This window comes from Oncorhynchus mykiss, chromosome 8, assembly GCF_013265735.2.
Source record: "Oncorhynchus mykiss isolate Arlee chromosome 8, USDA_OmykA_1.1, whole genome shotgun sequence".
Classification (NCBI taxonomy): domain Eukaryota; kingdom Metazoa; phylum Chordata; class Actinopteri; order Salmoniformes; family Salmonidae; genus Oncorhynchus; species Oncorhynchus mykiss.
The window spans coordinates 42,663,066-42,683,302 of NC_048572.1; the positions used below are offsets into that span (position 1 = coordinate 42,663,066).

General features: G+C 44.1%; 1 protein-coding gene across 1 annotated transcript in view; it reads left to right on the plus strand.

Moving 5' to 3' along the window:
* The window catches only part of fam49ba (family with sequence similarity 49 member Ba), a 52,827-nt gene that overhangs the window by 16,806 nt on the left and 15,784 nt on the right, over positions 1-20,237 (plus strand). The window contains exons 3-5 of the mRNA XM_021612588.2: positions 935-1,056; positions 1,769-1,874; positions 5,717-5,853. Of these exons, the coding sequence (XP_021468263.1) occupies positions 935-1,056; positions 1,769-1,874; positions 5,717-5,853 (365 nt within the window). The remainder of the gene's footprint in view (positions 1-934; positions 1,057-1,768; positions 1,875-5,716; positions 5,854-20,237) is intronic.

Here is a 20,237-nt window from a genome sequence, read left to right on the forward strand (position 1 = left end):
AAAAGCTCTCTGTTTTTCTTTCTTTAGATATCGGGGAGTAGGGTGAGGGAGTAGCCATGCCCGTTGGGGTGATGGGACGAGCTTGGGTGGGAAATCATACACACTATTTCTAATGTACAGACATAATATCTCCACTTAATGTACTGTATAATGGATTAGTACATAGTTTATTCATTATTTAGTAATCATTACTCAATTTTTAAGATGTTAATATCCTTATAAACCATTTACTAATCATTAGTTAAGTCTTTGCATTACCTCATCTAGTGTGGGCTATTTATACTTTAGAAACTCTTTATAAATGTTTTGAATGACCAGTGTAATTTCTCACAAAAAGATGGGCTTGCCATTGGTAGACATTCCGAGACTACCTGATGCTCCTTAAGGTCTCAAAATAAATCCTTAAGGATCATCAGGTACTGCTGGAATGTCTACAAATGGCATGTCCATCGTTTTGTAAGAAATTACACTGGGCACTCAATACATTTATAAGGTATTCATAAATAGCCCACAATTTAGATGAGGTCACGTAAAAATACTAAACTAATGATTAGTGAATGGTTTATAAGAACCTATATTAAACATCTTATAAATGGAATCATCATTAAACACTATAAAAAAGTTGTTTATAAATGTGTGAATACCTAGGTTACTAACTTTACAAATTTGGGAGTAATTATTACTAAATGATGAATAAACTATCTACTAATCCATTATAAATGCTTTATTACATGATGTTATTATTAAGTGCTACCCTGCACTATTTTTGTCTGTTTTGCATGTAGAGATAATTAACAACTAAAAAGGAATCACACCAAAAAATGCCCAATGCTCTCACTGATGCACAGATGAATACTGGTACTCTGCGCCACTTTGCTTCAACATACTATAAAAGTTTCAATGTTTGCTCTGAATTGCTTCCTGACCTACTCAGATGCCCAGCCTACAGAGGCAGAGAGGGCAGTATGGGAGCAGGTGAACGAGGTACTGATGGAGGCTCTGGCTATCCTAGATGACCTGCAGTCCTACAACGGAGCAGGAGAAGAGATACGACAGGTGGGTTAAGTTAATAAACACCAGAGTTTGGTTAAATTTCCTCAATCTTAGCAAATGTTCTGGAAAAAATACTGGAATATTTTAGCATTCTAGTGCAGAGGTATTCAACCTGAGGTCTGCGGCCCCGAGGTACAGCAGTTAGTAGGCAATATTCTTTTAAAACATTTTTTATGAATGTACCTTCATTTTATGTACCTTCAGTATTCATATTTTTTAAGATGTGAACTTTATTTCTCAATTTCTAATATTGAGCAAATTACACTCATTGGATTATCTGCCAGGCTTTGAAAAAGCTCCCACGAGTACCTGTAGCGGCAAGTGCCGCTGGCAGCTGGTTAGCTTTCTTGACATGGACATTTTGCTAACATATGATGGGGGTCCCTGTGTCGCCGCTTTGCACAACATTTTAATACCACTGAATTAAATACAAAGGACATTTAGAAATGTTATGCCAAACTCTATGGCTTTCATTACCAGTAGCCAATTATGGCTTGATACAGGCTACTGTTCATGGTTGCCATGGAAACAGGGGAGCCAGTTTGTCTTCAGCTACTGATCACTTTTTTTCTGTGCAAATGTTCTGAATTCTTCTTACAAATTTTTTTTTGTTTGTTGTTGTTGTTCAAACCGTCTCATTGTGTGTAAAGGGGGTCCATTGAGGAGTTTCATCTGACATTTTAATCCTCTCACTCACTCATTCACTCTCATCCAGGCGATACAGAATCCAAGTGAGGACCAGGTACAGGAGCGAGCCTGGGCTGCTGTGGTCCCACTGGTCGGGAAACTAAAGAAGTTCTATGAGTTCTCTCTGAGGTTGGGTAAGTATGCCTTGACAACCCTGAATGCTGTGATCAGGGGCCATATCCACAAAGCGGTCATAAGTGCTGAGAATAGAGACATTTTACTCCTACTTTTATGGGTAAAAATAAAAGCTTCGCATGAAGCCTCTTTAGTCATAATAGCCACACCTAGTCGACAGATATTTAGGACACTTCATGAGCTGTTCTAACCAGTCACATGCAACAGTAGGCTATCCATTGCGACTTAATTTACATGATGACCACTAGGCTAATACATAATCATCTTTTTATTTTGATTATTTGATCAACCTACATGTTATTTCAAGTTATTCCTTTGGAGCACAACATCACGTTGTTAAAATATATGCCTTAATTGGGCATGCCTATAAGTTGGGCAATTGACAGCATCTAGAGCAGGGATGGGTAACTCTGTCCCCCCTTTTAACACCCTTGGATCAACTTCCAAATATATTATATTATTATTTTTGGTGGGGGACTCAGTTGGGGTCTCAACTTACTGTTGTGAGTTAGGATAGTATATAGAATACACAAGGTGCACATCAGCACTCTAGTTACAGTGCCTTGCAAAAGTATTCATACAAAGTGGGATTCAAATGGGTTTAATTGTAATTTTTTGGTCAACCATGCACACAAAATACTCTGTAATATTCAAAGTAGAAGTAGAATTATATATATATTTTCAAGATTAATATAAATGATAACTAAAATATAGTCTTTGCATAAGTATTCATCCCCTTTGTTTAGGCAAGCCTAAATTATTTCAGGACAAAAATGTGGCATATCAAATCACATAATAATTTATATGAACTCACTCAGTGTGAAATAATAGGGGTTGACATGATTTTTGAATGACTAACCATTTATCTGTCCCCCATACATACAACATCTGTCAAGTATTGAATTTAAAGCACAGAGTCAACATCAAAGACCAGAGAGCTTTTCAAAAGCATCAAAGAAGGGCAGTGATTGGTAGATGTGTAACAATAAACAATCAGACATTGAATATCTCTTTAACTATGGTCATGTTAATAATTATTATGTGGATGATGTATTAAACCACCCAGACACATCAAAGACACAGTCATCCTTCTGAACTGAGCTGCAGGACAGGAATGAAACTGCTTAGGGTTGTTACCATGAGGCCATTATTGATTTTAAAACAGCTACAGACACACACACACACACACACACACACACACACACACAGCACAGCACTGCACAGAGGGGCCTAGCTCAAGAGCTCCATCAGCAGCAGATTTAAATTTAGAATGAAAAATGAATGTGCTTATGCAACAAATGTTAGTGCATCATATCATATTGAACCGCATCGATTCGTTCCTCTAATAAACCCGAATCGCACCGAATAATTTCAAACTAAAACGTATAATTTCTGTATTGTATCGGAGCCCATGTACAGTGCCTTCAGAAAGTATTCACACCCCTTGACTTTTTGCCCTGAATACAAAGTGTTATGTTTGGGGAAAATCCATGTTTTTTTCTAGCAATGATCAACAACCACAGAGCTTGAAGAATTTTGAAAATAAAATGTGCAAATGTTGCACAATCCACATGTGGAAAGCTGCTAGAGACTTACCCAGAAAGATTCACAGCTGTAATCGCTGCCAAACATACTTCTACAAAGTATTGACTCAGGGGTGTGAATAATTATGTTAATGAGATATTTTGGGGATTTCATTTTCAATAAATTAGCAAAACTGTACAAAAACATGTTTATGGGGTATTGTGTGTAGATGGGTGAGAAAAAAAGTGTTTAAAGTTGAGTCTTTATGCGTGACTGAAAGATGACATTTGTTATAATAATAATATGATTTATTATGTATATATAATGTAATACATTTTCATTATATAAATAATATGTATACAGTACCAGTCAAAAGTTTGGGGACACCTACTCATTCCAGTGTTTTAATTTATTTGTACTATTTTCTACATTGTAGAATAATAGTGAAGACATCAAAACTATGAAATAACACTGTGTCTCACCATCCATCTGATGGTCAGTCTAGAGGGAGGGCTGTTTCTCACCATCCATCTGATGGTCAGTCTAGAGGGAGGGCTGTTTCTCACCATCCATCTGATGGTCAGTCTAGAGGGAGGGCTGTTTCTCACCATCCAGCTGATGGTCAGTCTAGAGGGAGGGCTGTTTCTCACCATCCATCTGATGGTCAGTTCAGATCAGATGAGGCCACTGAGTCAATGGGTTTACCTTGTACTGTCCATTGTTGCATACTGTGACGACAAATGGCTTCTTTTGAATAAGAGTAACAATCATATTGTGACGGCCCTGAATTTTTCTGAACCGTCTCAGTGCTTCTCCTTCCAATAGGGGCTTCCCCTTCAATTCCCAATTAAATAGTCAATTAAATAATCAATCCGCTAACAGATCTCCAGCGGAGAAAGGCCACGAAGAACAGAGAGGTGTAGTCCACGGACGCAAAGAGTGGATCCGGTCCTGGGTAAACTCTATTAGGCTACAAAACAAACGGAATAGAGAAGCTTCGGAACTGAGGGATGAACACATCCTCATCACGTCTCCATCACAACCCCCCTTTTGCGCAGCTGATGCTGGCTATTTAATTGGGAATTAAAGGGAAAGTGCCATATTGGAAGGAGAAGCACTATTTAATTGGGAATTGAAGGGGAAGCGCCCTATTGGAAGGAGAAGCACTATTTAATTGGGATTTGAAGGGGAAGTGCCCTATTGGAAGGAGAAGCACTATTTAATTTGGATTTGAAGGGGAAGCGCCCTATTGGAAGGAGAAGCACTATTTAATTGGGATTTGAAGGGGAAGCACCCTATTGGAAGGAGAAGCACTGAGACGGTTCAGAAAAATTCAGGGCCGTCACAATACGGTTGTTACTCTTATTCAAAAGAAGCCATTTGCTTCCTACATCAAAATGAGCTTGATAAGGTCATTGAGTCAAATAAGCAAATGATTGACAGCTTGGTAAAGGCAGTACCGCCCATTGTAGGGAGCACATTTACGTCATTCCTCAAAGACCAATATTATAGTCTAGCTAGCAGCTAGGATCAAGTCTTTTCTATTTCCCATTATTATTTTATAGGGACAAGGAAATATTGTCAGAATCTTCTGCAGCAATTCCATTGTAATTCTGAGAATAATGGTCATTGGTGGTCAATGGTAATTATGTTGAATTGCAGTTAATTCCCATGAAGTTGAACTGCCTACTTATTGCCTACAATGTTTGACAACTTTCACTGACAGTATAATTTGCACTATCCTGCCCTCTCTAGCTTTACCGCTCTATTTCATTTCTCCTCCATCCTTCCATTCTCCTTTACTGTAGCTCCATCTGTCCTTCTCATATTTATCATTTCCTGTTACACTACTCCATATCCTAGTTTTACTTTCGCCTATCCCTCTATCCATTTCTGCATCTCACTCTCCCTCCATCTCTAATCCACCTCTCCAAGTTCTCATTTAACTTGCATCTTCACCTCTTTTTACCCCTCCTTGGCTATGTCCCTCCATCTTTTCCTCCACCTCCTCTGTCCATCTATCCTGATCGCATTCATCCCATCTGGCCTGCATATGCTCATTCTAATCCCTCCATGTCTTTTCTCTATCTCCCACTTTCCCCTCTCTTTCACCTGGTCTCCCTCCCTCTCTACCCTCTATTTTCCTCTCTCCCCCTGTATATCTATCCATTATATCCCCTATTTTCTTCCCTTACTTTCTCTCTCTCTCTCCCTCCCTTTCACCATTCACCCCCCCCGTTATCTCTTTCTCCATTCATTCCCTTCTCCCTTCTTTCTCTCACTTCCCCTATTCCATCCCCCCATCTCTTTGATACAGAGGGGTCATTGCATGGTCTCCTGAAGGCTCTGACGAGCGCTCGCTGCAGTCCCACCCAGCATCTGGAGCAGGAGCAGGCATTGGCTCGACAGTTTGCAGAGATCCTGCATTTCACCCTGCGCTTCGATGAGCTCAAGGTACTTCTATCCCCTCCAATGAGCAATATATACAGAGTGCTTCTTCCTTCTTTGCTCCATCAGTCTGACAGTAGATCCACTCACTACAGGAGCAGCCATAGTAGCTCCACCAGTCTGACAGTAGATCCACTTACTACAGGATCAGCCATAGTAGCTCCATCAGTCTGGCAGTACATCCACTTACTACAGGGGCAGCCATAGTAGCTCCATCAGTCTGACAGTAGATCCACTTACTACAGGATCAGCCATAGTAGCTCCATCAGTCTGACATTAGATCCACTTACTACAGGAGCAGCCATTGTAGCTCCATCAGTCTGACAGTAGATCCACTTAATACAGGAGCAGCCATAGTAACGACATCAGTCTGACAGTAGATCCACTTACTACAGTGGCAGCCATAGTAGCTCTATCAGTCTAACAGTAGATCAACTCACTACAGCAGCAGCCATAGTAGCTCCATCAGTCTGACAGTAGATCCACTCACTACAGGAGCAGCCATAGTAGCTCCATCAGTCTGACAGTAGATCCACTCACTACAGGAGCAGCCATAGTAGCTCCATCAGTCTGACAGTAGATCCACTTACTACAGGAGCAGCCATAGTAGCTCCATCAGTCTGACAGTAGATCCACTCACTACAGGAGCGGTCATAGTAGCTCAATCAGTCTGACAGTAGATCCACTCACTACAGGAGCAGTCATTGTAGCTCCATCAGTCTGACAGTAGATCCACTTACTACAGGAGCAGCCATAGTAGCTCCATCAGTCTGACAGTAGATCCACTTACTACAGGAGCAGGCATAGTAGCTCCATCAGTCTGACAGTAGATCCACTCACTACAGGAGCAGCCATAGTAGCTCCATCAGTCTGACAGTAAATCCACTCACTACAGGAGCATCCATAGTAGCTCCATCAGTCTGACAGTAGATCCACTTACTACAGGATCAGCCATAGTAGCTCCATCAGTCTGACATTAGATCCACTTACTACAGGAGCAGCCATAGTAGCTCCATCAGTCTGACAGTAGAGCCACTTAATACAGGAGCAGACATAGTAACGCCATCAGTCTGACAGTAGATCCACTTACTACATGAGCAGCCATAGTAGCTCCATCAGTCTGACAGTAGATCCACTTAGTACAGGAGCAGGCATATTAGCTCCATCAGTCTGACAGTAAATCCACTCACTACAGGAGCAGCCATAGTAGCTCCATCAGTCTGACAGTAGATGCACTCACTACAGGAGCAGTCATAGTAGCTCCATCAGTCTGACACTAGATCCACTTACTACATGAGCAGCCATAGTAGCTCCATCAGTCTGACAGTAGATCCACTCACTACAGGAGCAGCCATAGTAGCTCCATCAGTCTGACAGTAAATCCACTCACTACAGGAGCAGCCATAGTAGCTCCATCAGTCTGACAGTAGATCCACTTACTACAGGATCAGCCATAGTAGCTCCATCAGTCTGACATTATATCCACTTACTACAGGAGCAGCCATAGTAGCTCCATCAGTCTGACAGTAGAGCCACTTACTACATGAGCAGCTATAGTAGCTCCATCAGTCTGACAGTAAATCCACTCACTACAGGAGCAGCCATAGTAGCTCCATCAGTCTGACAGTAGATCCACTCACTATAGGAGCAACCATAGTAGCTCTATCAGTCTGACAGGAGATCCACTCACTACAGGAGCAGTCATAGTAGCTCAATCAGTCTGACAGTAGATCCACTCACTACAGGAGCAGTCATTGTAGCTCCATCAGTCTGACAGTAGATCCACTTTCTACAAGAGCAGGCATAGTAGCTCCATCAGTCTGACAGTAGATCCACTCACTACAGGAGCAGCCATAGTAGCTCCATCAGTCTGACAGTAGATCCACTTACTACAGAAGCAGGCATAGTAGCTCCATCAGTCCATCAGTCTGACAGTAGATCCACTTACCACAGGCGCAGCCATAGTAGCTTCATCAGTCTGACAGTAGATCCACTTACTACAGGAGCTGCCATAGAAGCTATATCAGTCTGACAGTAGATCCACTCACTACAGGAGCAGTCATAGAAGCTCCATCAGTCTAAAAGTAGATCCACTTACTACAGGAGCAGCCATAGTAGCTCCTTCAGTCTGACAGTAGATCCACTTACTACAGGAGCAGCTATAGTAGCTCCATCAGTCTGACAGTAGATCCACTTACTACATGGGCAGCTATAGTAGCTCCATCAGTCTGACAGTAGATCCACTTAATAAAGGAGCAGCCATAGTAGCTCCATCAGTCTGACAGTAGATCCACTCACTACAGGAGCAGCCATAGTAGCTCAATCAGTCTGACAGTAGATCCACTCACTACAGGAGCAGTCATAGGAGCTCCATCAGTCTGACAGTAGATCCACTTACTACAGGAGCAGCCATAGTAGCCCCTTCAGTCTGACAGTAGATCCACTTACTAAAGGAGCAGCTATAGTAGCTCCATCAGTCTGACAGTAGATCCACTTACTACATGAGCAGCCATAGTAGCTCCATCAGTCTGACAGTAGATCCACTTACTACAGGAGCAGGCATAGTAGCTCCATCAGTCTTACAGTAGATCCACTCACTACAGGAGCAGCCATAGTAGCTCCATCAGTCTGACAGTAAATCCACTCACTACATGAGCAGCCAAAGTAGCTCCATCAGTCTGACAGTAGATCCACTTACTACAGGAGCAGGCATAGTAGCTCCATCAGTCTGACAGTAGATCCACTCACTACAGGAGCAGCCATAGTAGCTCCATCAGTCTGACAGTAAATCCACTCACTACAGGAGCAGTCATAGTAGCTCCATCAGTCTGACAGTAGATCCACTTACTACAGGAGCAGCCATAGTAGCTCCTTCAGTCTGACAGTAGATCCACTTACTACAGGAGCAGGCATAGTAGCTCCATCAGTCTGACAGTAGATCCACTCACTACAGGAGCAGCCATAGTAGCTCCATCAGTCTGACAGTAGATCCACTCACTACAGGAGCACCCATATTACCTCCATCAGTCTGACAGTAGATCCACTTACTACAGGAGCAGCCATAGTAGCTCCATCAGTCTGACAGTAGATCCACTTGATATAGGAGCAGCCATAGTAGCTCCATCAGTCTGACAATAGATCCACTTACTACAGGAGCAGCCATAGAAGCTCCATCCGTCTGACAGTAGATCCACTCACTACAGGAGCATCCATAGTAGCTCCATCAGTCTGACAATAGATCCACTTACTACAGGAGCAGCCATAGTAGCTCCATCAGTCTGACAGTAGATCCAATTACTACAGAAGCAGGCATAGTAGCTCCATCAGTCCATCAGTCTGACAGTAGATCCACTTACCACAGGCGCAGCCATAGTAGCTCCATCAGTCTGACAGTAGATCCACTTACTACAGGAGCAGCCATAGTAGCTCCATCAGTCTGACAGTAGATCCACTTGATATAGGAGCAGCCATAGTAGCTCCATCAGTTTGACAATAGATCCACTTACTACAGGAGCAGCCATAGTAGCTCCATCCGTCTGACAGTAGATCCACTCACTACAGGAGCATCCATAGTAGCTCCATCAGTCTGACAATAGATCCACTTACTACAGGAGCAGCCATAGTAGCTCCATCAGTCTGACAGTAGATCAAATTACTACAGAAGCAGGCATAGTAGCTCCATCAGTCCATCAGTCTGACAGTAGATCCACTTACCAGAGGCGCAGCCATAGTAGCTCCATCAGTCTGACAGTAGATCCACTTACTACAGGAGCAGCCATAGTAGCTCCATCAGTCTGACAGTAGATCCACTCACTACAGGAGCAGCCATAGTAGCTCCATCAGTCTGACAGTAGATCCACTTACTGCAGGATCAGCCATAGTAGCTCCATCAGTCTGACAGTACATCCACTTACTACAGGGGCAGCCATAGTAGCTCCATCAGTCTGACAGTAGATCCACTCACTACAGGATCAGCCATAGTAGCTCCATCCGTCTGACAGTAGATCCACTCACAGGAGCATCCATAGTAGCTCCATCAGTCTCACAGTAGATCCACTTACTACAGAAGCAGGCATAGTAGCTCCATCAGTCCATCAGTCTGACAGTAGATCCACTTACTACAGAAGCAGGCATAGTAGCTCCATCAGTCCATCAGTCTGACAGTAGATCCACTTACCACAGGCGCAGCCATAGTAGCTCCATCAGTCTGACAGTAGATCCACTTACTACAGGAGCAGCCATAGTAGCTCCATCAGTCTGACAGTAGATCCACTTACTACAGGAGCTGCCATAGTAGCTATATCAGTTTGACAGTAGATCCACTTACTACAGGAGCAGCCATAGTAGCTCCATCAGTCTGACAGTAGATCCACTTACTACATGAGCTGCCATAGTAGCTATATCAGTTTGACAGTAGATCCACTTACTACAGGAGCAGCCATAGTAGCTCCATCAGTCTGACAGTAGATCCACCTACTACATGAGCCGCCATAGTAGCTCCATCAGTCTGACAGTAGATCCACTTGATATAGGAGCAGCCATAGTAGCTCCATCAGTTTGACAATAGATCCACTTACTACAGGAGCAGCCATAGTAGCTCCATCCGTCTGACAGTAGATCCACTCACTACAGGAGCATCCATAGTAGCTCCATCAGTCTGACAATAGATCCACTTACTACAGGAGCAGCCATAGTAGCTCCATCAGTCTGACAGTAGATCCAATTACTAAAAAAGCAGGCATAGTAGCTCCATCAGTCCATCAGTCTGACAGTAGATCCACTTACCACAGGCGCAGCCATAGTAGCTCCATCAGTCTGACAGTAGATCCACTTACTACAGGAGCAGCCATAGTAGCTCCATCAGTCTGACAGTAGATCCACTTACTACAGGAGCAGCCATAGTAGCTCCATCAGTCTGACAGTAGATCCAATTACTACAGAAGCAGGCATAGTAGCTCCATCAGTCCATCAGTCTGACAGTAGATCCACTTACCAGAGGCGCAGCCATAGTAGCTCCATCAGTCTGACAGTAGATCCACTTACTACAGGAGCAGCCATAGTAGCTCCATCAGTCTGACAGTAGATCCACTCACTACAGGAGCAGCCATAGTAGCTCCATCAGTCTGACAGTAGATCCACTTACTACAGGATCAGCCATAGTAGCTCCATCAGTCTGACAGTACATCCACTTACTACAGGGGCAGCCATAGTAGCTCCATCAGTCTGACAGTAGATCCACTCACTACAGGAGCAGTCAAGGTAAGCTCCATCAGTCTGATAGTAGATCCACTTACTATAGGAGCAGCCATAGTAGCTTCATCAGTCTGACAGTAGATCCACTTACTACAGGGGCAGCCATAGTAGCTCCATCAGTCTGACAGTAGATCCACTCACTACAGGAGCAGCCATAGTAGCTCCATCAGTCTGACAGTAGATCCACTTACTACAGGATCAGCCATAGTAGCTCCATCAGTCTGACAGTAGATCCACTTACTACAGGAGCAACCATATTTGCTCCATCAGTCTGACAGTAGATCCACTTACCACAGGAGCAGCCATAGTAGCTCCATCAGTCTGACAGTAGATCCACTTACTATAGGAGCAGCCATAGTAGCTCCATCGGTCTGACAGTAGATCCACCTACTACATGAGCCGCCATAGTAGCTCCATCAGTCTGACAGTAGATCCCCTTACTACGGGAGCAGCCATAGTAGCTCCATCAGTCTGACAGTAGATCTACCTACTACAGGAGCAGCCATAGTAGCTCCATCAGTCTGACAGTAGATCTACTTACTACAGAAGCAGGCATAGTAGCTCCATCAGTCCATCAGTCTGACAGTAGATCCACTTACTACATGAGCCGCCATAGTAGCTCCATCAGTCTGACAGTAGATCCCCTTACTACGGGAGCAGCCATAGTAGCTCCATCAGTCTGACAGTAGATCCACTCACTACAGGAGCAGCCATAGTAGCTCCATCAGTCTGACAGTAGATCCACTTACTACATGAGCAGCCATAGTAGCTCCATCAGTCTGACAATAGATCCACTTACTACAGGAGCAGCCATTGTAGCTCTATCAGTCTGACAGTAGATCCACTTACTACAGGAGCAGCCATAGTAGCTCCATCAGTCTGACAGTAGATCTACTTACTACAGGAGCAGCCATAGTAGCTCCATCAGTCTGACAGTAGATCCACTTACTACAGGAGCAGCCATAGTAGCGCCATCAGTCTGACAGTAGATCCACTCACTACAGGAGCAGCCATAGTAGCTCCATCAGTCTGACAGTAGATCCACTCACTACAGGAGCAGCCATAGTAGCTCCATCACTCTGCCTAGTAGTTCCACCAATCTGTCTTACAGCCTCTGCGTATGATACATCATGATTGTTTCTATATCTCTGGGCCATTCTTTACTCTCTCTGTACCTGGCATCCACCAAATGCTGCACTAAGTTCCCCCCCCACAATTACAACAGTTAACCTTCACATTGCTTCCACAGTCACCGTAATCATGTTTTCATCCACACATCTTTTCTTTCCTTTCCACTGAGCAGCTACATGGCCCATTCTTTGGCATTTGAAACACCGCAATGGGGATGGGACAAATTCTCTGATATTGAAACTAAGGAATCCTATCTGTACTTTTCCAGTCAATTCCTTCTAAAACCTCAGCAGCACTGATAAGCTTTCAGTTATTTGTCCCTCTTTCCTACTGATCAACCTTTTGGCCTCAATCACTCTGCTTCCCTTCACATTTTCTTTAATATCTAGTGGACATACAGTGCCTTGCGAAAGTATTCGGCCCCCTTGAACTTTGCGACCTTTTGTCACATTTCAGGCTTCAAACATAAAGTTATAAAACTGTATTTTTTTGTGAAGAATCAACAACTAGTGGGACACAATCATGAAGTGGAACGACATTTATTGGATATTTCAAACTTTTTTAACAAATCAAAAACTGAAAAATTGGGTGTGCAAAGTTATTCAGCCCCTTTACTTTCAGTGCAGCAAACTCTCTCCAGAAGTTCAGTGAGGATCTCTGAATGATCCAATGTTGACCTAAATGACTAAATGACTATAAATACAATCCACCTGTGTGTAATCAAGTCTCCGTATAAATGCACCGTATAAATGACTGTGATAGTCTCAGAGGTCTGTTAAAAGCTCAAAGAGCATCATGAAGAACAAGGAACACACCAGGCAGGTCCGAGATACTGTTGTGAAGAAGTTTAAAGCCGGATTTGGATACAAAAAGATTTCCCAAGCTTTAAACATCCCAAGGAGCACTGTGCAAGCGATAATATTGAAATGGAAGGAGTATCAGACCACTGCAAATCTACCAAGACCTGGCCGTCCCTCTAAACTTTCAGCTCATACAAGGAGAAGACTGATCAGAGATGCAGCCAAGAAGCCCATGATCACTCTGGATGAACTGCAGAGATCTACAGCTGAGGTGGGAGACTCTGTCCACAGGACAACAATCAGTCGTATATTGCACAAATCTGGCCTTTATGGAAGAGTGGCAAGAAGAAAGCCATTTCTTAAATATATCATAAAAAGTTATATATATATTTTTTCCTACTGGTAAGAATAGAAGAGTTTCCATGTTTTAGTCTGCGGTTGTCAGCGACTGTATCCTCAACTCCTTTCAAATGCACATTCCTCTGCATAGCATTATTTTCGCAGGGAGAAAAGAACGATATTCTGAATGAAAGACTACAAGAAATCAGAGATCATGAGGAAATAGTATGGATGAAACACTAAATCGATTTTCTCAATGATCTCCACTGTGGTAATTTTTTGTATAATGGTATTAAGTGTAAATTATCAGCGACAAAGAAAGTGATAGAGATATGAGATGATACGGAGAGAATGAAAGAGGGAGAGAAGATGACAGGGAGAATAAATCGAATCAAAGTTTATTTGTCACGTGTGCCAAATATAACAGGTGTAGTAGACCTTAAAGTGAAATGCTTACTTACAGGCCCTAACCAATAGTGCAATCTTTAAGTATAAAATAGGTATTAGGTGAGCAATAGATAAGTAAGGAAATAAAAAACAGTAGCGAGAAATAATAACAGTAGCGAGGCTATAACAGTAGCGAGGCTATATAACCAGCTTATCCAGAGATACAACCTCTCTTATCATCACTCAGTGCCTGGGCTTACCCCCGCACCCCACCATACCCATGTCTGCGCATTATGCCTTGAATCTATTCTACCATGCCCAGAAATCTGCTCCTTTTATTCTTTAGCCGTACCCTCATCCCACTCCTCCTCTGTTCCTTGGGTGATGTGGAGGTAAACCCAGGCCCTGCGTGTCCCCAGGCACCCTCATTTGTTGACTTCTGTGATCGCAAAAACCTTGGTTTCATGCATGTCAACATCAGAAGCCTCCTCCCTAAGTTTGTTTTACTCACTGCTTTAGCACACTCCGCCAACCCGGATGTCCTTGCCGTGTCTGAATCCTGGCTTAGAAAGGCCACCAACAATTCTGAGATTTCCATACTCAGCTACAAAATGTTCCGTCAAGATAGAACTGCCAAAGGGGCAGGAGTTGCAATCTACTGCAGAGAGAGCCTGCAAAGTTCAGTCATACTTTCCAGGTCTATACCCAAACAGTTTGAACTTCTAATTTGAAAAATGAACCTCTCCAGAAATAAGTCTCTCACTGTTGTTGCCTGCTATCGACCCCCCTCCGCTCCCAGCTGTGCCCTGGACACCATTTGTGAATTGATCGCCACCCATCTAGCTTCAGAGTTCGTTCTGTTAGGTGACCTAAACTGGGATATGCTTAACACCCCGGCAGTCCTATAATCTAAGCTAGATGCCCTCAATCTCACACAAATCATCAAGGAACCCACCAGGTACAACCCTAAATCCGTAAACATGGGCACCCTCATAGACATTATCCTGACCAACTTGCCCTCCAAATACACCTCCGCTGTTTTCAATCAGGATCTCAGCGATCACTGCCTTATTGCCTGTTTCCGCTATGGGTCTGCGGTCAAACGAACACCCCTCATCACTGTCAAACACTCCCTAAAACCCTTCTGCGAGCAGGCCTTTCTAATCGACCTGGCCCGGGTATTCTGGAAGGATATTGACCTCATCCCGTCAGTAGAGGATGCCTGGGCATTCTTTAAAAGTAATTTCCTCACCATCTTAGATAAGCATGCCCCATTCAAAAAATGCAGAACTAAGAACAGATATATCCCTTGGTTCACTCCAGACCTGACTGCCCTTGACCAGCACAAAAACATCCTGTGGCGGACTGCAATAGCATTGAATAGTCCCCACGATATGCAACTGTTCAGGGAAGTCAAGAACCATTACATGCAGTCAGGAAAGCAAAGGCTAGCAAGCAAAGGCTAGCTTTTTCAAGCAGAAATTCACATCCTGTAGCTCTAACTCCAAACTCCACAGGTGCACCTCAGCCACGCTCAAGGTACTAACTGATATCATAACCGCCATCGATAAAAGGCAGTACTGTGTACCCGTCTTCATCGACCTGGCCAAGGCTTTCGACTCTGTCAATCACCGTATTCTTATCGGCAGACTCAATAGCCTTGGTTTTTCTAATGACTGCCTCGCCTGGTTCACCAACTACTTTGCAGACATAGTTCAGTGTGTCAAATCGGAGGGCCTGTTGTCCGGACCTCTGGCAGTCTCTACCACAGGGTTAAATTCTCGGGCCGACTCTTTTCTCTGTATATGTCAATGATGTCGCTCTTGCTGCGGACGATTCCGTGATCCACCGCTACGCAGACGACACCATTCTGTATACTTCTGGCCCTTCCTTGGAAACTGTGCTAACTACAACACTCCTTCCGTGGCCTCCAAGTGCTCTTAAACGCTAGTAAAACCAAATGCATGCTTTTCAACTATTCACTGCCCGCACCCGCCCGCCCGACTAGCATCATCACCCTGGACGGTTCCGACCTAGAATATGTGGACAACTATAAATACCTAGGTGTCTGGCTAAACTGTAAACTCTCCTTCCAGACTCATATTAAACATCTCCAATCCAAAATCAAATCTAGAATCGTCTTTCTATTTCGCAACAAAGCCTCCTTCACTCACGCCGCCAAACTTACCCTAGTAAAACTGACTATCCTACCAATCCTCAACTTTGGCGATGTCAACTACAAAATAGCTTACTCTACTCAGCAAACTGGATGCAGTCTATCACAGTACCATCCATTTTGTTACCAAATCACCTTATACCACCCACCACTGCGACCTGTATGTTCTAGTCGGCTGGTCCTCGCTACATATTCGTCGCCAGACCCACTGGCTCCAGGTCATCTATAAGTCTATGCTAGCTAAAGCTCCGCCTTATCTCAGTTCACTGGTCACAATAACAACACCCACCCGTAGCACACGTTCCAGCAGGTATATCTCACTGATCATCCCCAAAGCCAACACCTCATTTGGCCGCCTTTCCTTCCAGTTCTCTGCTGCCAGTGACTGGAACGAATCACTGAAGTTGGAGACTTTTATTTCCCTCACCAACTTTTAACATCAACTTTCTGAGCAGCTAACCGATCACTGCAGCTGTACATAGCCCATCTGTAAATAGCCCATCCAATTTACCTACCTCACCCCCATACTGTTTCTATTTTATTTACTTTTCTGCTCTTTTGCACAGCAGTATCTCTACTTGCACATCACCATCTGCTCATTTATCACTCCAGTGTTAATCTGCTAAATTGTAATTATTCGCTCCTATGGCCTATTTATTGCCTACCTCCTCATGCCTTTTACACACACTGTATATAGACTTTCTTTTTTCTACTGTGTCATTGACTTGTTTATTGTGTTTTTGTCTTGTTTACTCCATGTGTAACTCTGTGTTGTTGTCTGTGCCACACTGCTTTGCTTTATCTTGGCCAGGTCGCAGTTGCAAATGAGAACTTGTTCTCAACTAGCCTGCCTGGTTAAATAAAGGTGAAATAAAAAATAAATATACAGGCACTGGTTAGTCGGGCTAATTGAGGTAGTATGTACATGTAGGTATGGTTAAAGTGACTATGCATATATGATAAACAGAGAGTAGCAGTAGCGTAAAAGAGGGGTTTGGTTTTGATTACCTGTTCAGGAGTCTTATGGCTTTCGGGTAAAAGCTGTTGAGAAGCCTTTTGGTCCAAGACTTGGCACTCCGGTACTGCTTGCCATGCAGTAGTAGAGAGAACAGTCTATGACTGGGGTGGCTGGGGTCTTTGATACCTTCCTCTGACACCGCCTGGTGTAGAGGTCCTGGATGGCAGGTAGCTTAGCCTGTTTGATGGTTTGTCAGAGGGCATAGCAGGATTTCTTATAAGCTTCGGGGTTAGAGTCCCGTACCTTGAAAGCGGCAGCTCTACCCTTTAGCTCAGTGCGAATGTTGCCTGTAATCTATGGCTTCTGGTTGGGGTATGTACATACAGTCACTGTGGGGACGACGTCGTCAATGCACTTATTGATAAAGCCAGTGACTGATTGGGTGTACACCTCAATGCAATCGGAAGAATCCCGGAACCTGTTCCAGTCTGTGATAGAAAAACAGTTCTGTTGTTTAGCATCTGCTTCATCTGACCACTTTTTTTTGTAGACCACTGGTGCTTCCTGCTTTAATTTTGGCTTGTAAGCAGGAATCTGGAAGATAGAATTGTGGTCAGATTTTCCAAATGGAGGGCGAGGGAGAGCTTTGTACTCATCTCTGTGTGTGGAGTACAGGTGATCTAGAATGTTTTTCCCTCTGGTTGCGCATTTAACATGTTGATAGAAATGAGATAAAACTGATTTTAATTTCCCTGCATTAAAGTCTCCGGCCACTAGGTTTGGCGCCTCTGGGTGAATGGTTTCCTGTTTGCTTATTTCCTTATACAGCTGACTGAGTGCGGTCTTAGTGCCAGCGTCCGTCTGTGGTGGTAAATAAACAGCCACGAAAAGTATCGATGAAAACTCTCTTGGCAAATAGTGTGGTCTGCAGTTTATCATAAAATACTTCACGCTAGCAAAATCTAGAGGCTTCCTTAGATTTCGTGCACCAGCTGTTGTTTACAAATATGCACAGACCGCCGCCCCCCCTCGTCTTACCGGAGTGTGCTGTTCTATCTGTTCTATCTAGCCGGTGCAGTGTGTGTGTACCCTGCTATCTGAATATCCATGTCATCATTCAGTGCAATGCAGAAAACAAACCAGGGGAACTGAATCTGAGAGGGACTGAATATAAACACAAGAAAGAGGAGACAAGAGTCAGATAAAATAAGGCAGAAAGGGAGGACAATGTGTGAGCAAAGCCTAGTTTCAATCAGACAAAGTATTTACTTGTACTTGCCAACACCCGCATATTGATGTTTGGCAGTCTCGGAGGAGTAACTGCGTTGGAGCTGTCAAAACGGTGAGCGCCTTCTCTTGTGGTCATTATCATGAAGCCACACCCTTTCCACCTGCGTATTATGTGTAGGCTATATAGAAACAGTGATGCTCAAATTGAAAATCATTACCCCCAAATTATACAGATCTCTATCAGCCTAATTTGAGGTGTAGATTACTTCACAAGTGTCCACACTTGTAACACAGCTGCATGAGATTTCTACTAATGCAACTCGGTGCATCCAATGGCAATGTCCGCTTTAGGTGTAATGCCGGGAGCCACTTGTGGATCTTCACAGCTCTAACACAGTTCCACCTCCGACACTGCCAAAACAACAGCTATGCGAGTGTCGGCTAGCTGGGATATGATTGAATTTAGGCCGAAGTGAGGAGGAAGGGGTTAGAGATAGCAGAGGACTATAGAAAACTAGAAAGGGGGAATAAGAAATGTTAAGGAAAAATTAAAGTTGGAGTAAAGGCAGCTTGTATACAATAGGTTCCCTGGAGGTAAATATCACTTCAAAATGGAAAGGATTTGTCCTGGAGGGGAAGCCTGGGTCATTAGTGAATACCTTTTTAAATGCAAGCTGTGCTGGAACACAGGTATATTCCCTCTCCTCCCCCCATCCACACTGTCTTCCTAAAACCTCATTCAAACCTTTAATTGACACTACCATACATGATTTTGTAATGGAGTTCGTATTAGTATTTAGCATTTTATTACGATCCGCCAATTAGCTGCTTCCAAGGCAGCGACTACTCTTCCTGAGGTCCAAACAGGAAAAAAAAACACAACAAATGCAATATACACAACAAATACAATATACAGTGCCTTCAGAAAGTATTCAGACCTCTTGACTTTTTCTACATTTTGTTACGTTACTGTCATGTACTGTCATGTTGTCTTGTCTCTGTCCTTTCCCTTCACCCTGTCTCCCTCTGCTGGTCGTGTTAGGTTACCTTTTCTCCCCCGCTTTCCCCCAGCTGTCCCTTGTCTCCTCTAACTACCCATTCACCCCGTTCCCCACCTGTTCCCTTTTTTCCCTCTGATTAGGTCCCTATATCTCTCTCTGTTTCTGCTCCTGTCCTTGTCGGATTCTTGTTTGTTTGTGTCATTCATGCCTGAACCAGACTGTCGTCATGTTTGCTGTAACCTTGTCCTGTCCTGTCGGAATCTGCCGGTCCATCTGAGCCTACCTATGTTTGGTAATTAAAGAAGCTCTGTTTAAGTTGATTCGCTTTTGGGTCCTCATTCACGCACCGTAACAGAAGAATCCGACCAAGAATGGACCCAGCGACTTCGGATCCTCTCCACTCAGCCGTCGAGATCCAGGGAGCGATGCTAGGCAGACACAAGCAGGAATTGTCTGCTGCTCGACATGCCGTTGAGACCCTGGCCACCCAAGTCTCCAACCTCACAGAACAGGTTCACCATCTCCGCCTCGATCCACCGGCCACTTCCAGGGCTTTCGAATCTCCGGAGCCCAGAATCAATAACCCGCCGTGTTACTCTGGGGAGCCCACTGAATGCCGCTCGTTCCTCACCCAGTGTGATATTGTGTTTTCTCTCCAGCCCAACACTTACTCCAGGAGCACTGCTCGTGTCGCCTACGTCATATCTCTCCTTATTGGACGGGCTCGTGAGTGGGGCACGGCAATCTGGGAGGCAAGGGCTGAGTGTACTAACCAGTATCAAGACTTTAAGGAGGAGATGATACGGGTTTTTGATCGATCTGTTTTTGGGGAGGAGGCTTCCAGGGCCCTGTCTTCCCTATGTCAAGGCAATCGATCCATAACAGACTACTCTATTGAGTTTCGCACTCTTGCTGTCTCCAGTGGCTGGAACGAGCCGGCCTTGCTCGCTCGTCTTCTGGAGGGTTTCCGCGCAGAGGTAAAGGATGAGATTCTCTCCCGGGAGGTTCCTTCCAGCGTGGATTCCTTGATTGAACTCGCTATTCGCATTGAGCGACGGGTTGATCTTCGTCACCGAGCTCGTGGAAAGGAGCTCGCGCTCTCCGTCGCCTCCCTC